This window comes from Castor canadensis, chromosome 13, assembly GCF_047511655.1.
Source record: "Castor canadensis chromosome 13, mCasCan1.hap1v2, whole genome shotgun sequence".
Classification (NCBI taxonomy): domain Eukaryota; kingdom Metazoa; phylum Chordata; class Mammalia; order Rodentia; family Castoridae; genus Castor; species Castor canadensis.
In genome coordinates, this window is record NC_133398.1 from 28,721,630 (window position 1) to 28,747,616 (window position 25,987).

The 25,987-nt window shown below is 40.5% G+C and overlaps 1 protein-coding gene across 2 annotated transcripts in view; it reads left to right on the top strand.

The window, feature by feature from the left end:
• Nucleotides 1–25,987, top strand: part of Abca1 (ATP binding cassette subfamily A member 1) — a 127,116-nt gene that overhangs the window by 46,477 nt on the left and 54,652 nt on the right. For both annotated transcript variants that reach the window (XM_074051340.1, XM_020172047.2), the window contains exons 6-9: nucleotides 6,088–6,209; nucleotides 7,919–8,095; nucleotides 20,118–20,213; nucleotides 25,404–25,644. In XM_074051340.1, the coding sequence (XP_073907441.1) occupies nucleotides 6,088–6,209; nucleotides 7,919–8,095; nucleotides 20,118–20,213; nucleotides 25,404–25,644 (636 nt within the window). The remainder of the gene's footprint in view (nucleotides 1–6,087; nucleotides 6,210–7,918; nucleotides 8,096–20,117; nucleotides 20,214–25,403; nucleotides 25,645–25,987) is intronic.

Here is a 25,987-nt window from a genome sequence, read left to right on the forward strand (position 1 = left end):
CCCTTCTGCCTCCTCCTCTGCCTTCAAGGTGGAGACTGGTATGGGCTCCAGCAGGAGGACTGGAAAGAAGGAAGGGAACATTGAGTAACCATGAAAGGTCCTCCAGGGCAGGGTCCCTCTCCACCACACCCTTTTGCCTGCCTCTGAAGCATTTCTTAGCATGGGCACAGAGGTCTGACCCAGATGAAGGGCAGGAAACTGAGGATCCTGTCTTACCTTTCCCTAGCCACTAACACATCTCACCTGTTTTGTTCTGTTTTCAATGCCAAGTTCTTTTGTTTTTCCTTTCTCCTTTTCTTTGCCCTGCCTCACTGTACCCACAGCAAAGCTCCTGGACATTTGGTAGGCATTGATAGATGTCTGTTTGGTCATCCATGTAAAACCAAGGAGGCTAAGCTCAGCAGGTCAGGTACTTTGGTCCATAGTGAAGAGATTGTGGTAGGAAAGCTCTCTTGGCCTTTTGTTGTATAGTGACTTTCACTCTTCCATTTAATTTAACGGGTAACCCCATTTAATTTAACTCCTGATGCCTCTGTTCTGTGACAGTGATACTACCTTTCCAGTTGCCCATGTAAATACTTGAAGCTAGTCAGCAATTTCCCCTGAGTGAACCCTTTCACATTTTTAATCTTTGGTTTTCATAACAATCTGTGAGGGTTATTAACCCCATTTTACTTGCAAGGAAGCTGAGGCCCAGAGAGATTAAGAAAAGGTGCCAAGGTAGGTTTCTGGTCACACAGTGGCAGAGCTGGGATTTAGGTTCATCCCTTTTGATGCTATACCAAGTTCTGATTCTGTTTGATCCTGTGCTCCTTTCCACACCATGGCTAATACCTCAGAGATGATTTCCTACCCATGCATCTTACAGATAATAAAATCTAGGTCCATTTCAACTCATTTGGCCAAAGCTAAATGACTCAGTGGTTGTCTGTCCCACTAAGTGTTCCCTGTCTTGACTAGAATGATGGGTTTCTTATTGACCATCTTCTAGTGACCAGCAGATGTGATTATTCCCATTGATTCTCTGTAAAATGCTGTTTATTTACTTTTTTTTTTTAATAAAGTTCTCAATAGACAAATCAGGAAGCTTCAGCCTTTCTTTTTCCTTGTAGACAATATCAGCAGAAAAAAAAATTCCCTAATTCTATCCAACCTAGGAACTCAGCCAGGCAAATACATAATACACATACATATGCTTACACATACAAACAGACACATAGCTTAGATCAATCATGAATTCAGCAGCCCAGGATCCTTGGCAAAGTCACTTCTCTGTTCTTACCTATTCTGAACATGTTTTAGGGTTAAATTAGCAAGGAAACTAATGAGATCAGTCATTCTTGAAAATGATGATGCTGTTAGCCATTGTTTATGGAATTCTCCTGGCCTGCAAATTCATTTCTCATTTAACCCCATGCTCAGCCCAGGCAGGTAGATGCCATCTCTGACTCAGTCTCCTACTGTTCTATCTCCACTCTGCTCCCAGTTCTCACTTACCTGACTCTTCTCTTGACCTGGGCTGATGTGACCCTGTGGGCTTAGAGAAATTCAAGTGCAGGTGCCATCTTGACCCAACTTGTTTCACATTCATGTCCTGATCTGTCTTTTCCCTAACCACTGCAGTGTGAATTTACCGCTCCTTAACTGGCAATTTCCCAGATCATGTCACTTCACTAATTTATTTTCTAGTTTGTGTTCTTTCATCTACCCAACATTTATTGAGTGTTCCTCTATGCCAGGCACTGCTGGCTTTGGAGTTACAAATGCTGGTCTTCAAGGCATTTCTATTCTCCTGGGGGAAAGATGTACACACAAACAACTGAGATTGATCTGGGTGATACACGAGGGAAACTCAGGATGTTGTCAGGGCATAGAGGAGAACCATCTAACCCCATTTGAGGATGGAAAGATCAGGGCAGCCTTCTGGAGGAAGTGACTCATAGTCTAGGTAGAAGAATAGGACTGTTTCAGACAGCTGGCTTTCTCTATTTTCTTCACTTCTCCACCCATTTTCTGGCCAGCAGTATAGGGGGAACAACAAAGGCCAGCAGTGACAAAACCACCCAACTCTGTCTTCAAACCATACCCTCCTCTCTCTTTTCTTTTACTATTCTCCAAATCCTAGGTATTGAGAAACCTTTTCTCTTTCTGTTAATCTGCTTGTTCATTCATTCATTCATTCATTAATTCACAGACACTTGTTAAGAACCTACTGTGTGTATAACTCTATGAGTACAAGTTGTCCTGGTGCCTTCCATTATAAGAGACCTTACTTTCTCCTCACCAGCAACAGCTTCTAGGGATCTTTGGCTCTCTGTCCTTTTGCAAAACTTGACTTCAGCCTGTCTCCCCCACCCTTCCCCATGGAACACTTACAGATAAACCTCATCTTGGACAAATGCTTCCATTAACTTTCTCTGGCTTTCTTATTCCTCCTTCTCTTTTCTCTGATGTGCCTCTTCATCTCGCTTATCAGCTCAGAAAGTCCCTTGAAGGCAGGAACTGTGTCCTGTACAATGCATTGTTGCACAGTGGTCAACTTCAGTGAAAAATTCTTTTAATAACAAGAATATTACCATTTATTTAGCACTTACCATGAGCCAGTTGTTCACTGTTCATGCTTTATGTAAGAATCTCTTTAGTCTTCCTGTTTTTGAGAGGTGGATACTGTTATCTTCTTTCAAAGGTAAGAAAACTTGGCCACAAATGAGCTCAAAGTTGCCTTTTAATGGTCATACAATTAATTCATAGCAGACAGCAGCATCAAATTTAGATTTTCCCAGTCCCAAATCCTGATCTCTCATCCATATTAGTGTTTTTCAAATGTGACCAGAATCGTCTGCAAAGTTGCCTGTCTCTTACACCTAGCAATTCTGATTATTTGTTCTAAGGTGTAGCTTGTGCTTTGGGGTTTTTGTAAAGCTTCCAGGGGGAGTCTAGCAGGCAGTCATGATGGAGAATGTATGGCACCATGTTGCCTTCCTGTGTCCACATGAGTTGCAGCTGTCAGTGGTGGTGTGGAGTCTAAGTCAACATGTGTGGTTATCCATGTGACCAGACTGCAAGTTCTTTGTAGCCAGGGATCTTTGGCCCTCCCTGTTGCTTCCCCACCCAGCCAGCCTGCACGTGCACTGCCAAGGGTTGTTGACTATTAAATCGGCCTCTTGGTTCTTGTGTCTCATCCAGGGGATAGGCGGTTGGAGTTTGATCACATCCAGCTGTTTTCATCCTCAGAGTCTGTTGACATAACAAGAGTCTTATAAACATGCAGAGTACATCTGCTGGTCTCAAGAGTGTTGTTGGATGACCTAGGCCCATTGAAAGTGCAGCCTAGGTTAGCCTCCCACACTTCTGCCACCCTTCGTGGGAAGGAAGGGGTTGTTCTGAAGTTTCACAGTGGGATGCTGTGTACTGCTGTGGCTTTGCAGCAGGAAACTGTAGTCCACCTTCTTAGTGAGGGTTAGCTCATATGTTTATTCTGTTCTGTCAGGTGTTCACAGAGGTCTTTTTTGACCTCTCATTCTGTAGGTAAAGCAGTGTAAGTACACTGAGGTGAAGTGATCAGGCAAATAAATTGATACAGAACTCAAGCTTCTGGCTCCGAGAGTGGCACTTTTTCTATTGCAATGTGCCTTCCTTTTCGTACTAAGCTTCAAGCACAGCCACCTGCTTACATACCTACCTGTCTTCTTTCCTGTTTACTTCTACTGTAGGGGTTCTGGGATGCTCAGGATGCCATTTTCTGTCCTTGGGAAGAAAGCTGTAGTGCTTAGGGGTCCTGCTTACTCTTGGGTGAGAGGCCTGTGGTTGGTCCTGGCATCCCTGGGTCCTTTTAGACCTGCTCTGCTAAAAGGAAATCTGAGAGTTGTCCAGATACTTCTGGCATCTTCTCAGCCCTAATCCCATCTCCTAGTATTTATTATTCAGCTGTCATTCAGTGGGCAGTAATACTGTGCCAGGCGCTGATCTGAGCAGTGGAGACACTCAGATAAAACACATATTCTGTATCCTTATAGGCACAGTTTAGTGGAGCAAGTAAAGCAATGTTCCTTAAAATATGGCTCTCAGACCCCCTGCATTAGAGGTATGAGGACTGCTTATTAAAATAGAGATTTGTGGACTCCATGTTCTAGAGCCATTATTTTTGAATCTGTAGGGTTTGGACCCAAGAAGCTGCATTTCAGCATGCTTCCTAAATGAGTCTTAGATGCTCTGATGCTTGACAACCGCAGAAGTGAGCTTGATGGCTACAGTATAGCATCATGTGTGTTGGCAGCACCAGGCAGGTGGCAGCTTGCAGGAGCACAGATTCCAAGGAGGGGCACTAACAGGCCCAGGAACAGCTTCTGGTGTCTTAAGATATCCTTAGGAGCCAGCCATTACAGGTGCTGTAGAGAGTCATTTCTCTAGAGAGTGGGAATCTTGCTAATTTATTTTTTTCTACAACTCTGTACAATATTACTGAAGTTTAACAAGCCTGGATCACGCAGCTTGATGAGAATCTGGCTGGGTTGTAGGGATCTTCCTACTACTTTGTCTCATTCTTAGCTCCCAGGACAACTCCTGTCCTCAAATGACACACTGCAGCCCCTGTTCAAACCTCTTTTTCTCGTCAGGTAGATGATTTGGGTTTGTAAAGTTTGCCCCCTAGAGGTCAGTTAGTGCTTGGACCTGTGGGTCACAGTTGGGCAAATGCCTTGCCCATGATCTTGATGAGCTGGTTTTACTTATATTGCAGAAAAAACAAAAAGGTGGAAGGAGAAGAAAGAGGAGGACACTCAAATAAGGCAGAGAAAAACGATAGTATTTCAGAATCAGCAGGCTCCTGCTAAGCATCTGCTTAGAAGCCTCTTGGAGATGAAGAACTCTTTCTGAACTGAAGTTCAGAAAGATGGCATGAAATACTCAAGTGATATCAGACAGGCTCCAACTAAAATTCTGGAGTTCTAACCAGTGCTTTTTCTGTTTTGAGTCACTGGATTAGAGCCTTTTTTTTCTTTCCTTAGAAATAATTTATTGAAGCAATATAAGTCACAAACCAAAAAAGTCATAGAATGTTAAAATATGATAAATCTTTAAAAGTCAGATCAAATTTATATTAATATTTGTGCCAAATAGAAATTTCAATTTTTTAAAATGCAATCATAAATAGTAACAGCTATGAACACAATCCAAACTCCAGATTCATTTTCGTAAGTGCTTTTTTTGCTTCTTTTAAGAGATAAATATAACCCACCTTTATTGGAGTCTTTTGTAAATGTACCTGGAGGGCTTGTTGTTTAATGAGCACCTGTGTGAAACTCTTCGGCAATTGAATCATTTAGTAGGGTTGGATACATGCTCACTTATTTTTCTAAGTCATGGAGGATGTGGGCTTTAGAGCTTCATATCACATGTTTTATTTGGAATTAAATGAGACCATGTCTGTAAAAGCAGTTTGATATATACAAGGCGTTACACCAGTGGTTCTCAAAAAATGCCAGCCCCAGCTGGCAGCATCAGTATCACATGGAAAAATGCAGGGTTTCCAACCCATCACAGGTGCACTGAATCAGACACTCTGGGGCAAACAATCTGTACTTCACAGTCTACCAGGTGATTCTGATGCACAGTAATGTTTGACAACCACTTTCTGTTCATGTAGGAGATCATCCACTATGGCTTCTGGGAATAAGGCTTTCCGTCTGTCTGATTTTAGCTATGGTAGATGGCATTGCAGAGACAGGAACAGTGGGGTTAGTGCCACAATACTCAGGTGGATGGATGAAATCATTACAAAGGTTTGGCTTTTTGTTGGAAAGCAGGGAAAGGCTGTGTATGTATAATAGCACTGTCACTGTGACTGTGGAATCACACACTGAGTGTGACTCAACATGTTATCAGAAAGCAATCTTTTCATGTCTCTTCTGATAAGAAGAAGCTCCTCTAACTCATTTCTTTGTGTGCTTAAGACGGAAGCCTGTGGTCATCAATCAGTTGAAAATAAGCTAATCAATATTATGATATATTTCTCCACTTGCCCCATAGAGCTCTTTTCTTATTTTTAGAGTTATTTATTAAATGCAAACAAAACACCATTTTTGATAGGTTTGAAGCTTCAGGATTTCCTGGTGGACAATGAAACCTTCTCTGCATTCCTGCATCACAGTCTCTCTCTCCCAAGGCCTGCTGTGGACAGAATGCTGCAGGCTGATGTCAGTCTGCACAAGGTAAGCTGCCACCCTCAGCTTCCTCCATAGGGATGTTGGTAATTACATCATTTCAGGGTGTGGGAAGAAGTGAATAAACCCTTGACTTTGTAACAGTGGTGAAGGAAATAGTTAGCTTGAATTCATCTTCACCTAATGTAAAAGATAAAACCAGTTAGTAATATTAGCGCTTATATAGAATTTCAACCTTAGATTCTTAGAGAACTTCTTCTGGCATCATTAATTCTCATACAGCTTCTGGACAGATTGCATGCTTATCGATTTTTCAAAGATGCTTCTTGAGTTTATTCTCTGGCAGAAAGGGGAACTGCTCCCTTCCCCTGTCTCGTGTTCCCCTACTGGCTTGTCTTTACAGTAAGCAGAAGTAGTGGAAATGTTTATGTTTGAAAATAAGTTCTTTGCTTCACATGATCGAGAATTTTTAAAATTAGAAAAATCTGCTTGCCCTTAGGAAACTAGGAAAATACGCCTTGTGTTTACCAATTGTGTGGTTGGGAGGTGAGCCAGAGGCAGCAGGCTTTTGAAAATAGTTACATTTAGCACAATTTCCATTGCCCCCTGCCAATTTCTTATCTGTCACATCCCATCAATTGAAAATAAGGGACATCCTAAGCATGGAGGTGGTTTTTGCAAGGTAATTAGAGCTTCTGCGTTGTCAGTGTTCTTAAGCACAGGCTCTAAGCGGAGGCTGCTGACAGCCTGGCAGTAAGGGCTAAAGATAGGAGTAAAACTGAAGTGCACCTGAGTACCTGGCAGTAGGTGAAATTTAATGGAAGTCATGGTAGGCCAGAAGTTCTGCAGAGTTTAGAAAGCTGCATGGGTTTGAGAGACTTTGGGTCCATCACTCACATTAGGTTGTTCTGCAAGCAGGACAGGCTGCACTAATTTAAATTAGCAGGAGTTAGTAGGTGTAATAAAGAACCTGCTTCATTTCATTCATCCATTCAAGAAGTATTTACTGTCTGTAGTGTTCTAGCACTGTGGATACAAAATGAGCACGATAAACAAGGCCCCTTTTCTTACAAAGACTACTGTCCACTGGACAGTAAGGACCATACTTGAAGAATCAATTTATTTTAGGCCTAGAAAGGCTAATTAACTAGACAAAATACGGGCAATGAGCATCTTCCTAGTGGGTTTTCTATAATGAATAGGTGAGAATAACTAAGAACTGGCCTATCAATGAACTAGGAGGCCTGGAGTTATAGCACTCTCTTTTGGGGTAAGTAAAATAAAAGATTCCAGGTTCTGACATTACTTGGGCATAGTTCTGTGCATCATTTAAATATCTTTAACAGCATGATTCAGTCTAATCCAAGTGTAAGATTATCATAAACTCCAAAATAAGGAGGATGTTTTTCTTCCAATAAAAATGGTTCCAGGAGTTCAGACTCTGAATTTCTATTTGCTGAATCACATATCCCAGTATTGAGAAAAAAGATTGAACTGAGGTTTTCCCTCTGCAAGAGGGAAAAGAGTGTGAGAGATTCTGAATCAAACAGAATATGCAGGTTTGAAATGTGCTGACAGTTTGTGCCTTGATTCATTTTGAAGTTTAGAGAAGAGACCAGGGGTAGTGGGCTAGAACAGTGCCCTTTTAAAGATCTTAAAGCTGTATTCATGCAAGATTCCTCCAAGGGCTTCAAGGACCCAGCTTCCCATTTTTGTAATCCTGTTTTTCTTATCTCTCTTTGCATGAAATTCTTCAGGTATTTTTGCAAGGTTACCAGTTACATTTGGCCGATCTTTGCAATTCATCAAAATTAGCAGATGTGATTCAAATTGGTGACCCAGAAGTTTCTGAGCTTTGTGGTCTACCACGGGAGAAACTGGACGAAGCAGAGCGAGTGCTTCATTCCAATTTGGACGTCCTGAAGCCTATTGTGGTGAGTGGATTTGCTCTGTGAAGAAGCTTTACACTAATGCTTCTGGAATGTGAAATTTTTTTCTTGGATAACATGACTTTGTTTTTGTAGAAACATACGGCTTGCTGGGAGTTGGTGATACAGTTTAGTTCAGTGGTATCCCAAGTGTTCTTTTAAACTTTTGTGCCTTCTCCTAAGGGCTGAATGGGAGACAAATGTGCTGGGTGACCTGGAAGCAAGGGGGCTGGGGGGAAGAGGAGGGGACATGGGGCCGCAGGGAGAAATGGCCCATACAACGTATGCACATATGAATAAATGAATAAATAAAAAAATATGTGCTGGGTGTGGTGAGTCCAAGTCCATGGTCCCTTGTGCCTGTTTCACACAAATTCCTTTTTCATGTTTTTTATATTATAATTTCATGTTTTTTATATTGTAATTCTGTATAAGAGTTCACTTAAAGAAAGAGTTGCTCAGATTTTGAAAAAAATCTTGAAACTATTGATGAGAAGATGGTTATCTATTCATGTTTGCAAAATCATCATGGGAAGGCATAGTGGGCATTCATAGTAAAACTCTGGAATTGAATGAGACTGCATCTAATAATTAAATGAATGAGAAATTTGCATTCAAAGAAAAAAAACAGCAAAATTTGATCAGCCTAGGAATCCATCATTTAGAGTAGTGCTCCATGACAATGCATATTCATTCTTCGCCAAAAAATGCAGGCGAGTCTGAGAATATTGTTCACCAGTGTCGTCTATAGTAATTCTAGAATAATGGCAAAACACCCCTTCTATAGTATTCTTTAACATGCAGTATTCTGGTTTCCTGCTCAACAGAGAGTGCTCTGATTTGTCAGTAGTTTCTCTTAAAACCAGAGAAAGAGCCCTGAAAAGAGATGTTCTTCATTATAATAAAATGAAATTTTAATCCTGTTGGACTTTGTCAGTGGCATGACTTCTTTATACAGGGTTAGGTCCTCCAGGTAGTCCTAAGAATGTGAAGTATTATTCTGGACCCTGTGCTTAGATCATATCCTAGAATGTAACCTTAGAAACACATCTCAGGGTATGTACCCTGAACTGATCATCAGGAAGTTCTTGTATGCTGCTTGACTCTATGATGCTGCAAGTTGCTGCCTGGGCAAAGTTAGTAGCAAAACTGTGAGTTTCTAGGAGTCCCTGTGGCCAGTCACTGGGACTAGTATAAGCCTAATGCTTAAAATTTGTTTTTGTTTCCGGAAGCAGTACATTCTATTTTAATTACTGAGTGCTTGGATCAGTGATCTGTGATTCTATTGGTTATTGTTTTTTAATTATAATTTCAAGTGAGATATATTTCTTTACGGAGATCTCTGCAGCTTTAACAGCCCCAAGTAGATAATCTCACTTACACAGATATTTGTAGCCTAGTAGTATTTTTGGCATTGTGAGAGATGGAAGGTCAAGGTTATTTCAAATGGTACAAAAGGTCATGGTCCAAAACCATTTCCTTGGACTATTTTGGGCTGCTGTACGTCATCTTCAGATCTTGGAAAGATGAGTGTTTTTAGAAGACATGGTAATTTATTCTGTTTCAGTTCTATTTATCATTAAACACCTGTTGTGTTTACAACCCAGTAAAATCTCTCCACTCACATATTGTCTGACTTACACTCAAAGTAGATTGACATTTTGCCCTCATCAAGTGACGATTAACAGGTCAGGTTTCAATTTGAAAATATCTCTCTAGGAGGATTACCAACATGGTAGGGTACATGGAAATACACCCTCAAAACTGTCAGCCACATGTTTCATCCCATCTCATTATGTTGTGGTTATACCTGTGGCTTGGTTGGCTCATGAGCAGGTATTGATTAAGATGGCTCCAGTGTGCTTCCTGGCCACCTCTTGGGGGCGTGGAGCATCTAGGTTCTGTTCTTGTCATTCTGTTGTCGCTGAGAAATCTCTTTCCATAAAATCAGAAAATGGGGCTATTGAATTAGATTATAGTGAATGGTCTGGATTGTTCTGTTATAAAGGGATTTTGAAGGGTGCCTTTGGGATGAAATGACTTCCAAAGCTTTTGGAATGTTATTTATTGAATTAAGCACAGCCTTAATTGGCATACTGGGATTGATTCTTGGTTTCCAATAAGCAGGCCTTTTCTTCTGCTACTTGGTTGAAATTTCAACATTTGTGATGGTAGATGGATGTGACATGTGGTACCACTGCACATGGATGGCTAATTGTGCCAAGAACTGCAACAGAAGCAGCAACCAGATGCCAGAACCAGCATCATGGGGGAAAACTGTTCTGTCAATACGCATTTCTGTACCAAAAGTGGATCATCAGGAGAGACATATTTTGAAACATTTTCCTTCATTTTATTATTATTATTTTTTTAGTGTGGGTGTTTCCCCATTTTTCAGCCAAGGGTATTCTGACTCTTTTTCCTGGGCTCCCTCCAATCTCTGTATGATTGGGATAACAGTGTTTGGACAATATGGGGGAATGTGGCAGAGTTGGGGGTCAGCTGGATCTGGGTTCAAATATTGCTTCAGTTTTTTACCATCATTGACCTTGGGAAAATTATTTAGCCTCTATAAGCCTCAGTTCCCTCTTCTTTTATATGCAGGTAATATAGTCTACCATTTATTGCAGTTACTGGTCATATGTTTGAAGAGCTTGGCATATACTAGGTGCTCAATAAATAGAATCTGATTATTTAATTGACATGAGTAATATAAATTATATGCTGAAAACAGTTGCCGGCAAGATAGAAGTTTCCTTCTGTAGATTAGTGTTAGGAATCAAAGTCATACCATGTAAGGTAGACATGGAGAATTCAATGAAAAATTGCATTATTTTTTGCCCAGGTATTATTAAGCCCTCTCACCCTACAGGCTCTGATTTATTTATGTACTTCAATTTATACCTCACATGAAGATTAATACTGCATGCTGGAATGCTATTGCATCCTTCAGTTCTCTAAGATTAATGGATAGTTCTATTATGCATGCATTCTGTTTTTTTTTTTTATTTAAAAACTTATTAATTCATCTGGCCATGGCGGTGCATGCCTGTAATTCTAGCACTTGGGACATGAAGACAGGAGAAATATGAGTTTGAGGCCAACCTAAACTACATATTAAGACCCTGTCTCTAAAAATAAAGCATTCGTTTATTGACTGGTTATTGTGTGTCAGGATTATTTTAGGACTGAACTCAACCAAGATCCTCAAAAAGGTGACTTTCTGATGAATATAAGGGTGGGTCAATATATGAAATACCATCTCCAGGATGAATGCACTGAAGTCTAAAGCGAGACTTGTGTTATGGGGTGTTGAGAGTATTTGTACTGTTGAGATAATACCCTGTAGGAGGAGTTAAGGGCCACCTGGCAACAACTTCTATGATCTCACTGCTCAGCAGGATGGATTTGACTATTAAAGGTGGGCTGAGTGACAAGTGAACTTTTCCTCATCTTCCCTGAGTTCCCTGAGTTCTTTGCTGAAGCAGCACACACCTTTCACAGAAAAAGGACAGAAACCTATGCAGAGATTTCTCTCTGCCTCTCCACAGTAACTTGTTCTCTGTTTTAGACTGCAGAATGGAGTCATCATAATGGATCAGTAAATTTTAGCCGAAATAATTTATTTGCTTCTGTTGTCACGGCCCTTGCTAGTTGTATTGGCTTTTCTGTTGCTGCTATAACAAATTACCCTGTACTTAGCATTTTAAAACCACACACATTTATATTCTCACAATTCTGAAGGCCAGAAATCTGGGTATAATGGCACCTCACCTGATAAGATGTTTGCAGGGTTGTGTTCCTTTTTGGAGGCTCTGAAAATGAATCTGCTTTTGAACTGTTTTAGAGTGTCAGCTGAATTCAGTTTCTTGCAGTTGTAGGGCTGAAGTCCCTATTTCCTGTGCGGATTTCAGCCAGGTGTGGGTCTTTGCTCCTAGAGGCACCTTCATTCCTTCTCATCCCTTGTCATATGGTTCAGTGTGTGGGTTGAGTTGATCTCCTCATTTAAATCTCTGACCTCTGTCTGCCATATCTCTTTCTCCTCCAAAGTTTTGTGTTTTTAAAGGCTCACGTGATTAGATTTCCCACCCAGATAATCCTGGATAATCTTCTTATTTTAAGGTCCATAACTTTAATTACATCTACAAATTTTGCCCCATAATGTAACATTGTCACAGATTCCAGAGATTAGGGTGTGAACATAGTTTGGAAGTCATTCCCCAGCCACAGCTGCCTTTTGAATGGACAGTGTATGTCATTTTGTCTTTGAACTGTTCTCTCAGTGCTCTAGACTTTTATTGATCTCTCTTCAACTCTCTGTTTTCTCTTGCTCATATTCTGAGAATGACTCTAATGCATAATAAGCACCGCCCACTAGTGTTTTTAATACACAAACCAAAGAGTGTTGGGAAGCAGAGCATCTCTGAACAAAGAATGAGACAATTCATCTCACAAAATCAATGAGCGTTTATCTGTTTTGCACCAGGTACTGTTTTGAGCACAAAAGATTCAACCATGAGCAAGGCAGATGAGATGCTCGTGGAACTTTCATTCTTACAGGCACTGAGAACCAACTTCAAGGCTGAGATTGGGCATTTGAGGAATTCTTCACAGGTTCTGGGGTTGGAGAGTGAGGGCTCTTACTCCTACTCCAGTTTCACTGATGACCTTCCAGCCCGCTCTGTGGAGGCAGTCTCTGTGAACATGGACACTACAAGATGCAGTGGGAAGAATGTGGGATCAGAATTAGCTAGGTGTGGGCACTAGTCTTAGCTCAGTGACGTGAATATGGTGTCTGATCCATGAGGTTGGGAGGACAGGCATTCACATTTCTCTCCATATCAACAACCCTTGGATATTATACACAACAGGACTATGTGGTTAGATTGTCTTGACCTCTGATGATATGTTCAACCTAAAATAGACAATTCTGTTTCTGTGGAACAAAGAACTCTGTTCAAATGTCTTCTCATTCATGCATCACATTCCCACCAGGGAAGAACTTGATTCATAAGTGAGGCAAGTGTTGAGGTTACCAGAAGATCACTGATCTCACAACTAGGCTGTGTATAGATGGAGAGGGACCGATAGGTAAGGGGTGAGCAAAGTCATCTTTACCTCGAAGAGTTTTGCTTAGACCTGTCTTGACTCTTGTAGACTAGGACTCAGAATACAGGTGGGGTTTGGTGTTATCTTCTGCCTAGTGGCTTTTTAGGACTAGATTCTTGAACTTGTTACACATAGTCCTCAAAACATCTGTGTGGGTTTTTGTAGGAGAAAATATTTGCTTTTCCTTTCTTCCTGCCTGGAATTCAAACATCTGTTGGAAGTAAGGAGATTTTGTTTGATTTGACTGTCTACCTGTTTGCAAAATATGCTTTCTCCCTGTAAGCAGTTACAATCCTCATCATTTGGTATTTGGTGCAATGACATACTACATAGATTTACGCTTCAGCCTCTATGTTCACCTAATTCCTGTAGGAAAAGGAGAGACAGAACTGAGGGGTAAATTGTGAATTTAGCATTGTGTGAATGTCACTGCTCAACCCTATCTGCACAGATATATTTGCTTTAATTATACTATTTTTGTCCTTGAAAAGTGCTGCTGTTTCTAAGATAAAGGTTGATTTTTGTCCTGAATTATGCTAGTAAATATATTTAACTATGTTTAGATACAGCCCCCAAATGAAGTATTTTAATGCATGAGACACATTACATTTAGAAGTTATATTTAAATTGTTGAATTTTTAAAAAAGATTAATAACTTCCTCAGACAGGAGTTTCATAATTTCCTCCTTTCATAAAAAGGTTAAAATGTTCCTCAAAGGCAATCTTTGCTGTAATGTAAATCATTAGAATGAGACAGTGACTACTTCCGGGTGGCAATGGTTTTTACGTGGCATACTTGTTTTTAGTTTGAACTAAAACATGCTAATTCTATTTCTAAGTCAGATTTTCTACATGTGGGCAAAATAAGTAGACTTGTAACTACTTTATGAAGACATTTAAGGGAGATTTGAAATGATTACTTTGTAGCATGCATTTGTAGGAAGCAAACAAAAGTGTGTATTTGTTGAAAACACTATTAAAATATTTGTGCATGTACATCTTTATTTAGTACTGGAGACCCTGAAAAATTTGGATGTAGATACGATTTTTGAAAATAGTTTTCAGTTACATTTTAATTTCAAGGGTGTTCTGTCCTCCATTTATATTTGGCTGTGACTTCTTTGCCTATCTTCATTTTGTGTAGTGTTTATCTATAAACAAATTAAGTCATTCTGTCAACTTTTATTGAGCCCTGCTTAGTGCCATCCATGGGGCCCAGGGAGGCAATGGTATGGAAGGTACAACTCTCTCTGAATTTCTGTTCTGGTGAAGGTGGGTGGATGGGACAGATGCTGTGTAGAACCACAGATGCTCTGCTAGGTGCTGCATAGACCCTGATGTGGCCTCTTGACCAGCATTGGAGGGTCAGTGAAGAAGCCTTCTCTACTTAGGGATCTAACCAGTGATGTTAGCCAGTGAAGGAGTAGGGAATTTTCCTGGAAAATGACATGGCATGGATCCAGAGGAGAGAGGGAAAAGAAAGTGGCATTTAGAGTAACTGCACATGATGCAGATAGTTCAGAGTAGAATGGATGTAACTATGGGAAGTTTGGTGGCAGGAGGAATGGTGACATGTGACACTGTGGAGTTGGGCAAAGGCCAACTGAAACTTTCACAAGCCACATTTGGGCATTAGGAAAGGGGAGCCATGGAAAGGCTCCAGAAGTTAGTGCCTGGATGAGGCAGATACAAAACAGAGCATTTCTGTGAATTTGAATGGCCTGTGAAGCAGAACTCATGCCAGTCCATCTCTTGTCCCACTGATGGGCTTCTCTCTCCTTTTTGCTTTTCTCCTGCAAACATTTGCTGGGTGTCTAGTTGTGATGTGCCAGAAACTATGCTAGACCCTGAGTTGAATTAAATAGCTCAAAAATTGAAGGCCAAGACTTTGCTAGGTCATAGCCTTTTAATCTTTTTCGGTATTTTCCTGTCTTTCACAACTTAACTATTAAGTTAGTGAGGATAGAAAGAATATAATGAAGTCACCTGTTAGACCCAGCAAGGATAGGACACAATCGTCTTTGTCATTCTGGACCACTGTCATGCATTTAGGAAATGTTGCTCTCTTGTGATTAACACATTTTGCAGAAGTAGAAGTTTTTGAGTAATACAGTAAGCATTTTTGTATTCTTCCTTTGATGACATTACGGTATTTAGTTCTCATCTAAATATATTGAATAATAGATGAATTCCTGTTAGCCTAACATGCAAAGTACAGTTCCTAGCTAGAGAATTTATTTTTCCTGTCCCCCTTTCTTTATTCCATATAAAAAAATCATTTGCCTCATATGTATAGTGAGGAACTATATATGTTCATAGACAAAAAGGATGTTTTTAGTTAGAAAAAATAATAGTAGGAATTCCAAGCTATGAATTAGTTGACTGGGGCACTTTGGAAGTATGATTTGGCAAGCTTTGTTGGCCTTTGTCAGGAAAGTGTGAGCAGGAGACCATAATGAATAAATAGTAGGTACATGATTCTCAGCATTTTATAGTCTAGTTTTAACGCATGAATTATTCTCTGGGGTTTAATTTTATTCAACGAAGTTAGAATTCTTTTAGATCTGATATGCATTCTAGCCAACATATATTTTATACCCTGCTTCATTCTTACTCAACCATCCTCCTTCTCTTACCTTTCATTGAATTAGAAAGAAAATTAGGAAATATTTCAAAAATACAAAAAGGTATACAGAGAAAAACTTAGAACATGCATGATGGACTCCATCCATCATTTTCTCACACTTGCTCACAATTCTGTTGAAGAAATAAAACATAGATTCAGCTGCTGCCACCCTGGGTATCACTATCTTTTTCTGCAGAGATAATTCCTCTCCTGGAGTTGCATGTTTTCATACTTTATACCATATGTATTTATGTTCTGACAATAATAAACGTGTGTGATCTTCATTTGTCTTTTTCATTCAATATATTTTTTTTCTTTGCAGTACTGGGGTTTGACAAACTCAGAAGCAAGCATTCTACCAATTGAGCCACTCTGCCAGCCTTTTTTTATGTTGGGTACTTTGAGATAGGGTCTTGCTTTTTGCCCAGGCTGGCCTTGAACCATGATCCTCCTGATCTTTGCCTCACAAGTGGCTAGGATATAGGTGTGAGCATCTGGTGCCTGGCTTAACATTGTTTTAGAGATTTATCATTGTTGGTGCATGTGGTATCTTGGTCTGCTGTAGAATATTCCATTTATACTAAAATTTTAAAATTTAATTCTTCTAGTTTTTGCTTTGTTTTTCCAAGTTGTTTATGGATTTTAGGCACAGTTTTTACATTTAAAATTCATTTTTTTTTCTTTTTGGTTTGAGGCTTTACTTAATGTTTTGTTTAAGAAATTCTTCTCTTCTCCAAGTTTATAAGTATATTTTATCATATTTCTTCTTTAGACTTTTGGTTTTAGCTTTTAGTTCTTCAGTCTACCAAAGATTTATTTATGAATTATGGTGTGAAATGAAAAATATGTTAATTCATTAATTATATGAACAGCCCGTTGTCCCAGCAATTGCTATTGAATATCTTATTAAATAAGTAAATATTAAAAAAGTATTTAATAAGATATTCAGTAACAATTAAATATCCCATACCCATCAGTTTGTAACATTCACTTTGCTGATTTGCACCAGTGTCCTCTCGGTGTTTTATTTCCAAGCAGAGAAAAGTAAAAGGAGGTATTGAGCAAAAACATCTGGATAATAGCTCAAGTTTGAAATTTGATGAAAGCTGAATTTGAAATTGTATGTGTGTATGTGTAATGTCAATCTGTTCATGTATATCTAACTCCAAACCAACACTTCTTTCAACATGGAAATTTGTTTGCATTGACTGTATGGTGCCAATACTGTTAAAGAATGTTGAGTATTTATTCTTAAATAAGCAACTAAGGTAAAAAGGATCCACATAAAGGCATTGACTCCTCTACATCATTACTTACCCATAGGTTTAGCTAATGCTTCTGTTGAGACCAAAACCAGTCAGTTAAACAGGCCAACAGACCAAAGAACAGACAGGCTATTGACAACAAAGTCTTATCATAAGACATAAAGGTCTGATGCCCATGGCTGATTTAATGAGGTCCTTGTGTTTGTACTAGAGCCAATCAGTTGTACTCTGGTTCTAGGCCCTGCCAAATGGAGTTTTGCCAAATTATAGAATTTATAAAACAAGAAAAATGAGCTTGCCCCAAAACTAAGACATTTAAGTTAAAAACCAAAAGGAAGGGAAAATCATTACCTATAATGACATAAATTAATTCAAATGGAGAAGCCACAGTCTAAGAATGACACGAATTACTCATTGATTTTTACCCTTCAGGGGTCACATGGCTGATAATGATGACAGTGGGTCAGTGTTGGGTTTGGGATTTTTAGAAACGTCTTTTGCATCTGTTGACTTTTATACCCAATTAGTGTGACACATCCAGCCTCACAAGTGGTTGGTTCCATCTTGGTTTCTACTCAGGACCTGGTGGACTGATGAGCCTCTCTTCACTGCTTCTCAGTCTGAAGCACATGGTAGTGTGTGGACCAGACAGGAAATGAAGGAACTCTGCACTGAACCATAGAACACTTGAAAGAGATGGTCTATGTGTCAGGGGTATAACATGACCATACACGGAAATAAAGATGGGTGTGTGGATATAGGTAAAAGTTAATGAGTTTTCCTTGAGGTTTATTGATTTAAATATCAGCCTTGGTTAAGGTGAGGTATATGTATATCTATGTGTATCTATTTATGTTAACACACATAAGATAATGTTAAGTGGATAAAATGGCTCTTACTTCAATCACTTAGCATTATCTTGCTTCATAGTTCAGCAAATACTGAGTGAAAGAAAAGGGCAATAAGGGCAGAGAAAGGCACTTTATACCAAGCCTGTGGGAATTAGAATGAGTCTATCTTAACTTTGTGGTGAGAAGTATTTATAATTTTAAAATTAGCATGTTGGAGTGTGGCCGTTGTTCTGTGAGTTGATAACCGTAGCTCTTTGGTAGAGGATGGACATCTAAACAGGGGAAAAAGTTCAAGAGGCAGCCAAGAAACAGAACAGGATATTTGTCTTCTTAAGAACTGAAAAACTGTCCATATATAGGAGCCCTTCAGTTTTGGCAGTAAACTTTTCAGAAAGGAAAGCAAAAAGACAGGGGACGAACTTGTTTAGGATTGTGAGGAATAGCTATGTGCCAGGCCCTATGCAAGGTCCTCCAATTCAGTATTCATGAGAATGCTGTGATAGGTGCACCTGTGCTGTGGAGTTGAGGACATGGAGTCTCAGGGAATTTGAGCCACTTACCCAGGGTTCTTTAACCATCCCAGTTCTCCATGACCAGAGAAGGGGAGAGAGGGTGAGTAAGTGATACAGACTTAAAAGAATTTTATTTCTGTTCAGACTTTATAAAAGAAATAAATCATGTACATTTTAAGTTTTAAAATTATACATTAAGTGAATTTGGTATTTTTTTGTTTTTTCCTGGTTTGTTTTGTTTTTGCTTTATAATCCTGAAGATTGATCATCTTTGTGTACTTTATGGGAAACACCAAAACATCTTAACATCCTGTAGCTAATGATTAAGGCCTCTCAATTTGTCAGAGCTTCTCTTACTGCAGGAAATTGGTAGGTTCAGCTTCTAGCAGTACTTTTCAGTTACAAAGTGTGCCAGGAGAGAACAAGTAAAACCAAAATAACCCACTGGTTTTGCTGTCTGGGAGGAACAGTCATTGACATGATCCATGAGTTGTACCATAGAGACTTACCTGAGTGCAGCATTTATGGGAGACCATGGGTCCCTGCAGGGGATTGTAAGTGTGGATTGCTGGACTCTCATGAATAAGACGTTCCAGAAAATCCCATGAATCATGCTGGACAGATTCTTTCATAGAACCTTATTTTTCAGAATGTACATCCAGGACTCTGCTTGAATACTGTGGTGGTTATGATGATAGTAACTTAATCTTCTGCATTTGGAGTTCTTCTTAAAAGAGCATATTCCAGGCTGCTACTTCTTAGAGACAGTCATATTCACCTCAGCCATATCCTGTGTAGTCAATGTTACAATTTTACAGCAATCTCTGAAATGATACTGAATAAAACAAAGTCCATAGAAACACCAAGAAAAGATGTATTTTTCTTGGAATCTTCTCCTCTCACCCCTAGTACTTCCTGTAACTCAGAACTAAATTCGAGGCTCCTCTGCAATGACAATTCTGGCTTCAGAACCTTGCGTTTCATTCTGTCTTTGAGTTATCTCTTCTACCATAATTTATTTTCCCCTGGACCTTATTTTCTTATATTAATTAGATGATATATAGTAATAATTAAATACATGAATTAGAAAATACAAAGATTTGCTTGAAGTTTGGATATAAAATAGTGTTCTAAATTAAGTTTCCACTGTTAGAAACACTGCTGACTTAAACAGAGAATTCCTTCTCTGCTTTTGCTATCTTCAGACTTTCCATTTTCCTCCTTTTTATGAGCCATAGAAAACTTTTTCTCAAGACCATTCCCACAATATGTGCCTTCCAAAATTGTAGAAAGAGTTGGAATTTTCAGGTCAGAGTTGTAGTGGATGGACACACACATACATACATACACACACATATACACACATGGACACACACATGTATACCACATGAGATATTTTTATCTACTGCATATTCATTAACTTTAAATATATTCCCACAACATTTACAACACTTCATCAAAGAGTTAGAAATTCTTATCTGAAGAAAAAAAAATAAAGATACATACATGCAGTTAGAGTAATCACACTGTCCTATTTTTTGGTTAGGAACCAGTTTCTTAATTTTTTTAATCTCAAGATTGGGAACGGTTTTAATTAACCTATTCATTTTCAGTAGAGATTTTGTAGTTGAGCTCAGAAATAAAGTATTTCTTTTCTCATTTCAGACAAAACTAAACTCTACATCATCTCCCTTCCCGACCAAGCAGCTGGCGGAAGCCACAAGAACCTTGCTGGATAGTCTTGGGAGTCTGGCCCAAGAGGTAAGTCGTGTCTTTCCAACACCAGTGCATGGAGCATCCACTATCACTGTTTTTGTTTCTGAGTTTGGCTAAATGGGTCCTTTTAATTTGAATGTCATATGAGATGTAGTACTAATTTTGGGAGCATAACTGACCTAAAGATGATCTGTTTTGATCTCCTTACTTCAGAGATGAGGAAATGGAGACTCATGCATGTCTCAGAGCTAGTTAGTGGCATACAGCCCCATATCTAGTTTAGACCATTCTCTCATGGATTTTCTCTGTTCTTAGGTAATGACACATTTGTAAAGAAGAGAAGTCTCTCTTTCACCCCTTCATGCACCACTTTTGTCTGACCAACAACTTCTCCATGTAGTTTCTTCAGTAGCAAGACCATTCAGCCATCTTACTAATAGGGATAAAACGCTTCTCCTAATCCAGCTCTTTCCCTGGTAAAATCTGGCCTCTGAGGCTCAACTTTGGGACTATGTTCTCCTGAAGAGTGTTCAGTTGACTTGGCACATGTTGACAAATGTGTTGGAGTGATCTTAGAGGGCCTGGAGGTGTTTGCAAAAGCAGTTAACCTTTCTCTTGACTCCCAGGCTCACTTCAACTCAGACTTGCAAAGGAGCAACCATCTGGAGGCCTTACACATAAGTTGTTGGGCAGCAGTCACAAACAATGCAGGTGACAGTGTATATGACATTGAAAAATAATTTGTGGGGAAATTCTCTCAGACTTGGTGGTCCAGTCTTTTTTTTTAAGGCAGGTGCTCTACCACTTGAGTCATTCCCCACCCAGCCCTTTTTTGCTTTAGTTATTTTAGTTATTTTTAGGTAGGGTCTTGCTTTTTCCTGAGCCTGGTCTCAGACTGTGATCTTCTTATCAATGCTTTCTCTCATAGCTGGAATTACATGCATTCACCACTATGCTTGGCTTGTTCTTTGGGATAGGATCTCACTGACTTTTTGCCCAGATTGGCTTTGAACTGTGATCCTTCTATCTCCACCTCCAAAGTAGCTGTAATTACAGGCATGAGCCACCACACGTGGCCTTCAGTCTTTCTATTAATTGATTCTCTAACTCATTTTTTCAATGCTTGTATCATGTTTTCAAATATCAAAATTTACTTTATGTTTTCTAAATGTAAAAGTATTGCATGTTCATTATGGAAATGCAGGACTTTGGAAAATACAGAAAACTCCAGGATTAAGCACTGTCGACACTTTCCTATATTTCTTTCTATATTTTAATTCTACTCATGTGTCCCTGACAGAAGAGGCTTGACTTTTGAATCCCCTTTTAGGAGTTGCCCTCTTCCAGCCTGTTATTTGTTACTCTGGATATGAGGCTGGTGACCTTTGGCTAGGTGGAGAAGCTGGGCCAACTGGGGTTCTTCCAGAAGACAGAAAAAGAACGAGAAACTGCTCTGTAAGTCCATGGCTACTTCTCCAGGGCTCTATGAGATGACAGTGATGTGCCCTGCAGTGCTTTACAAGGTTCCCTCTCAGTCCTCCTCTCCCTCATTCATTTCTGGCCTTGGAGAAAACAAAGCAGAGTAGAAAGGGGAGGCTGCCTCTAAACTCAGGGATGGTTACAGCTGTTTTCTCTTATGTCACTGGCCCTACTTTCTGTCTGGGGTAAATAAATAATTGAAGCAGGTGATGTTCCCATGTTGGTGTTGTTGAAACTCTCCAACTGAACAGCATACATTTTTCTTGGCAGCTTCTTCTTCTACCTTGCTTGCTCCTGATCCAGGTGTTCTTCTCTCAATAGAACACCTTCAGATCACTTTGATCACAAGTTACTCATTGTCTCACTTGCTGCTTTTGTGAGACAAATGGCAGAAGATAAATAAATGCAGTTGTCAGTTTGGTCGGCACAACTGTCCAAAGGAAAATAGAGAGAGCCAGCATTTATGAGTCCCTAGATAATCCACATGACGTGTGAAAGGCAAAACTTATTGTGCCCATTTTACAGATAGAACTGAGGGTCAGAAATGTTAGGCAACTTGCCCATAGTCACGCAGTGAGTTAAGGGACAAAAGTGGAACTGGAACTCAGGGTGTTGGACTCTGAAACCCATATTCTTGTTTGTTCCTTCCAAGAATTCATCATAGATTCCAGTGGTGACTGGAATAAGAAAGGAGACCCTCAAAGAAATAAGAAATGCATTACCAGACTTGGTAATTAGGTAGAAATGGAGACTTTAGGAGTGGGCTGATTCAGAGCTGAATGAGTGTCATATCTGTGGGACGGGAAAGGTGTGCTGGATAAGATTGGGAAAATAGGACAGGGAGGCGGAGTCTCAGGTATCCACGCAGCCACAGACCAGGTGCTGGCATTGCTACATATTGGGACTCAGCTGCGAACATAGTAACTTCTTTGTTCTCATGGAGCTTAACGTGGGATGGGAGACAGAAATAAATAGTTCAGAGCTCAATACAACAGCAGGGATAGGTGCAATTAGGAAACTAAAGCAGGTTAAGAGGGTAGAGAGTCATGAGATGCCATTTTAAAGGAGGTGGTGAGTTAAGTCCTCTCTGATAAGGAGATGATGAACCCAAAGAAAATGATTGTATGTCCATAGAGAAGGAAGGGCACTCCAAGCAGGAAGAACAGCAGATACAAAGACATTAATGCCACAGATGTGTTTATAAACCAGAAAGGGAGTCAGAGGGGCAAGAAAAAAGTGAGTGCGTCAGAGGGTGGCCAGGGATGAGATGAGAGAAGGCAGTGAGCACCATCCAGGGTCTGTCAAGGCTGGGTTTTCATCGAGTAAGATGGGAAGCTGGTGGAGGCTTAGGACCCAAGGGACATGATGTAACCTAGAGATTACAGACTGTCTGCACTCTGGCTGCCAGACTGAGAAGAGACTGGTGTGTGTGGGGGCTCGTGGTGGTGTGGTCGAAGACCATGGCAATGAACTGAGAAAGCAAGTTAGTGGTCTATTCATTCACTCAACAGGTGATTATCAAACACTTCCACTATTCTTGGGCAGGAGGACAAGTGGCCACCCCTCCTTCTGAGTCATGGGACACTTCACGGAGCACATGTGGAGTGTGAGCTGAGGTGCAGGAGAATGAATAGGAGTTTTCTCCTAAGGCAGGTGCGAGGAAGTGTGGGGAGCGGATTAAAGCCTATGAGAACTGGACACAAGCAAGGCAGATGCAGTTAATTGCTTTTACCTGTAGGCTGAGATAGGCACAGCCCCCGGCCACGAAACAGGGAAAGGCAGAACAGCAGCATCTCCTGTTGGTTCAGAGAAGCAGGAAAGCAGGTTTCTCCTATTGAAGTGTCATGTCCCTCTGTGGGGCTCCACCCTGTTTACTGCTATAAAAGACCCCTGAAGGAGAAAGAGGGGCTTTATTTTGTGCTTTTTTGCTTGGCTTTTGACTTTTTGCTTTGGGGGGCTTTTTGCCTTTGAATATTGGGAAGAAGCTTTTACTTTGGGCCTTCTGGTGTGGGAAGCTTTTGGAAGGGAAAAATTTCTGAAGGGAAAAGAATTGTTGAAGGGAAAATGCTAAAGAGGGGTTGATAGAAAGTCTGCACTGAGAACTTTAGTATATGTGTCAGAAAGCAAAGCTGAGAAAGAACTTCATACAGAGGCCTTAGGAAAGCTAAAGCTAAAGAAAAGCCAAAGAGAACATGGGAGAGTGCACAGTGCAAGTCTAAGGACCAAGATCTTAAGAGTTATGCATATGCAGTTTTTAGGCGCGGCTGCTGGTTTACAAGTTTGCACTGAGGCTTTGAGAGAGCTAAAGAGAGATGGGACAGTGCAAGCCTAGGGGCAAAAGACTTTAAGAGTCTTAAAGCTATCTTAAGCTAAAGATAAGCTAAGAGCAAACATGGGACAGTGTGGGCCTAAGCAAGATTTTAAAGAACTGCAAGGAGTAAGGCCTTAAAGAATCAAGATAGAGAAAAGAAGCAATTAGGGTTGGGTGTCTCCACCCAAATGCCCAACACACCTGACCCAACTTTCTGTCTGTCTGTCTATCCTGTGTCTTTTCTGAATCTCCAGTTGTCCCCAGTTAAGCCCAGTTAGGTCCAGTAATAACCAAGGAGCGAGAGAGAAAACTTTGCTCCAGCAGCAAGGGAGGGAGCGTAAGAAACAGCGCCCCTTCAAGGAAGAACTCAGTAATTTATTGCTAGATGCTCCCATTCTGGAGGAGAAATCCTTGTGATATTGACCCACCCTGGACGGCCTAGTTCCTGTTTGAAGGAAGAAGGCAAAGGTCCCAGGACCTGCATTGTCAAAGGCTATGCCACTCACAGTAGCTATCAGGCTGGGGGAGGTAGAAAACTGAGCACATGGAGCTCTCCAGGGTATATGGATGATCCCGCCCCTCTCCCTTCTGCTCTCCATGGCTCAGTCTTCTCAAGTGGTGGGAACATGCAGTGACATTTCAAGGAATGTAGGAATTTATTAATAATGTATTGTGAAATACGTGGAAGTGTGAAATACTCTATCAGTACGTAATAATAAAAGCAGTTGGGCCAAAGAACCCAACGAAGGGCCAGAGTACATTAGTGTGTGAGGCAACATATTTTCCACGTCATTGATGTTTACGGAGTGTATGTCACAGTCCCTGGCTGCCTGGGGCTTCTGACTCATTGTGTTTGGAGCTATCCTATGCAGTCACTCCTCAACACACTCCGTTATAGAGTGGTTTCTCTGAGTCCTCAGAGATGTGCTTGACTTTCATAAAACTATAAACCAGTGTGGACATAGCTTAGATTCGAACTTGATTCTTCACACCCTTTCTCCCAAGGGGAACAGGACTTGTCAATGTCCATACCGAAGTTTGAAGTGTTTTAGAAATGACTCAGTGGTCAAGGCTCATCCACAGTCAGACATAGCTGTTCACAGAAAGCACACTCTTCCTGTTGCCAGAAGATTATCCTGATGAAAAAAAGGCCACCTCAGGGCTTCCACTGACTCCTTCTCCAACATTAATGGGCATGGGATTACCTGGGCATCTGGAGAAAACACAAGCTTGAATTCTGCTGGTCTGTAGAAGGGTTACAGAATCTGTATTTCAAACAGTTTCTTCAATTATGTAGATACTGTAGGACCCAGGACTGCAGATAGGGTAGGAAGTTTCTGGCAAACCCATCACAAGGCTTTGAGGTGATGTCAGACACAGTGTGTTCTGGGACATGTCTTTTGAGAGGTTAAGCTAATTTTCTTTCTTTCTGTCCCTGACATTAGCTGTTCAGCATGAAAAGCTGGAGCGACATGCGGCAGGAAGTGATGTTTCTGACCAACGTAAACAGCACTGGCTCCTCCACACAGATATACCAGGCTGTGTCCCGAATTGTCTGTGGGCATCCGGAAGGTGGGGGGCTGAAGATCAAGTCTCTCAACTGGTATGAGGACAACAACTACAAAGCCCTCTTTGGAGGCAATGGCACTGAGGAAGATGCTGACAGCTTCTATGACAACTCTACAAGTAAGTGGATGTCTGTGTATACCTAAGCTTGTCCCCAGCTCTGCCTTAGTTCTGGGTTCAGCCTGCATCACCCAAGGATGAGATATTGGCAGAAAGATAAATCCTACACGATCACACTCATATGTGGGAATCTAAAAAGATTGAGCTCATAAAAGCAGAGTGGAGTGGAGGTTGCCAGGGGCTGGGGAGTGGCGTGGGAGGGAAGCATATGGAAGATATTGGTCCCTGGGTACAAAGTTTTAGTTATGCAAGATGAATAAGTTAGATGAATTTAGTTATGCAAGGTGAATTAACTACAATCACACCGTACATTGTAGTTAATAACACTGTGTTGGATACTTAA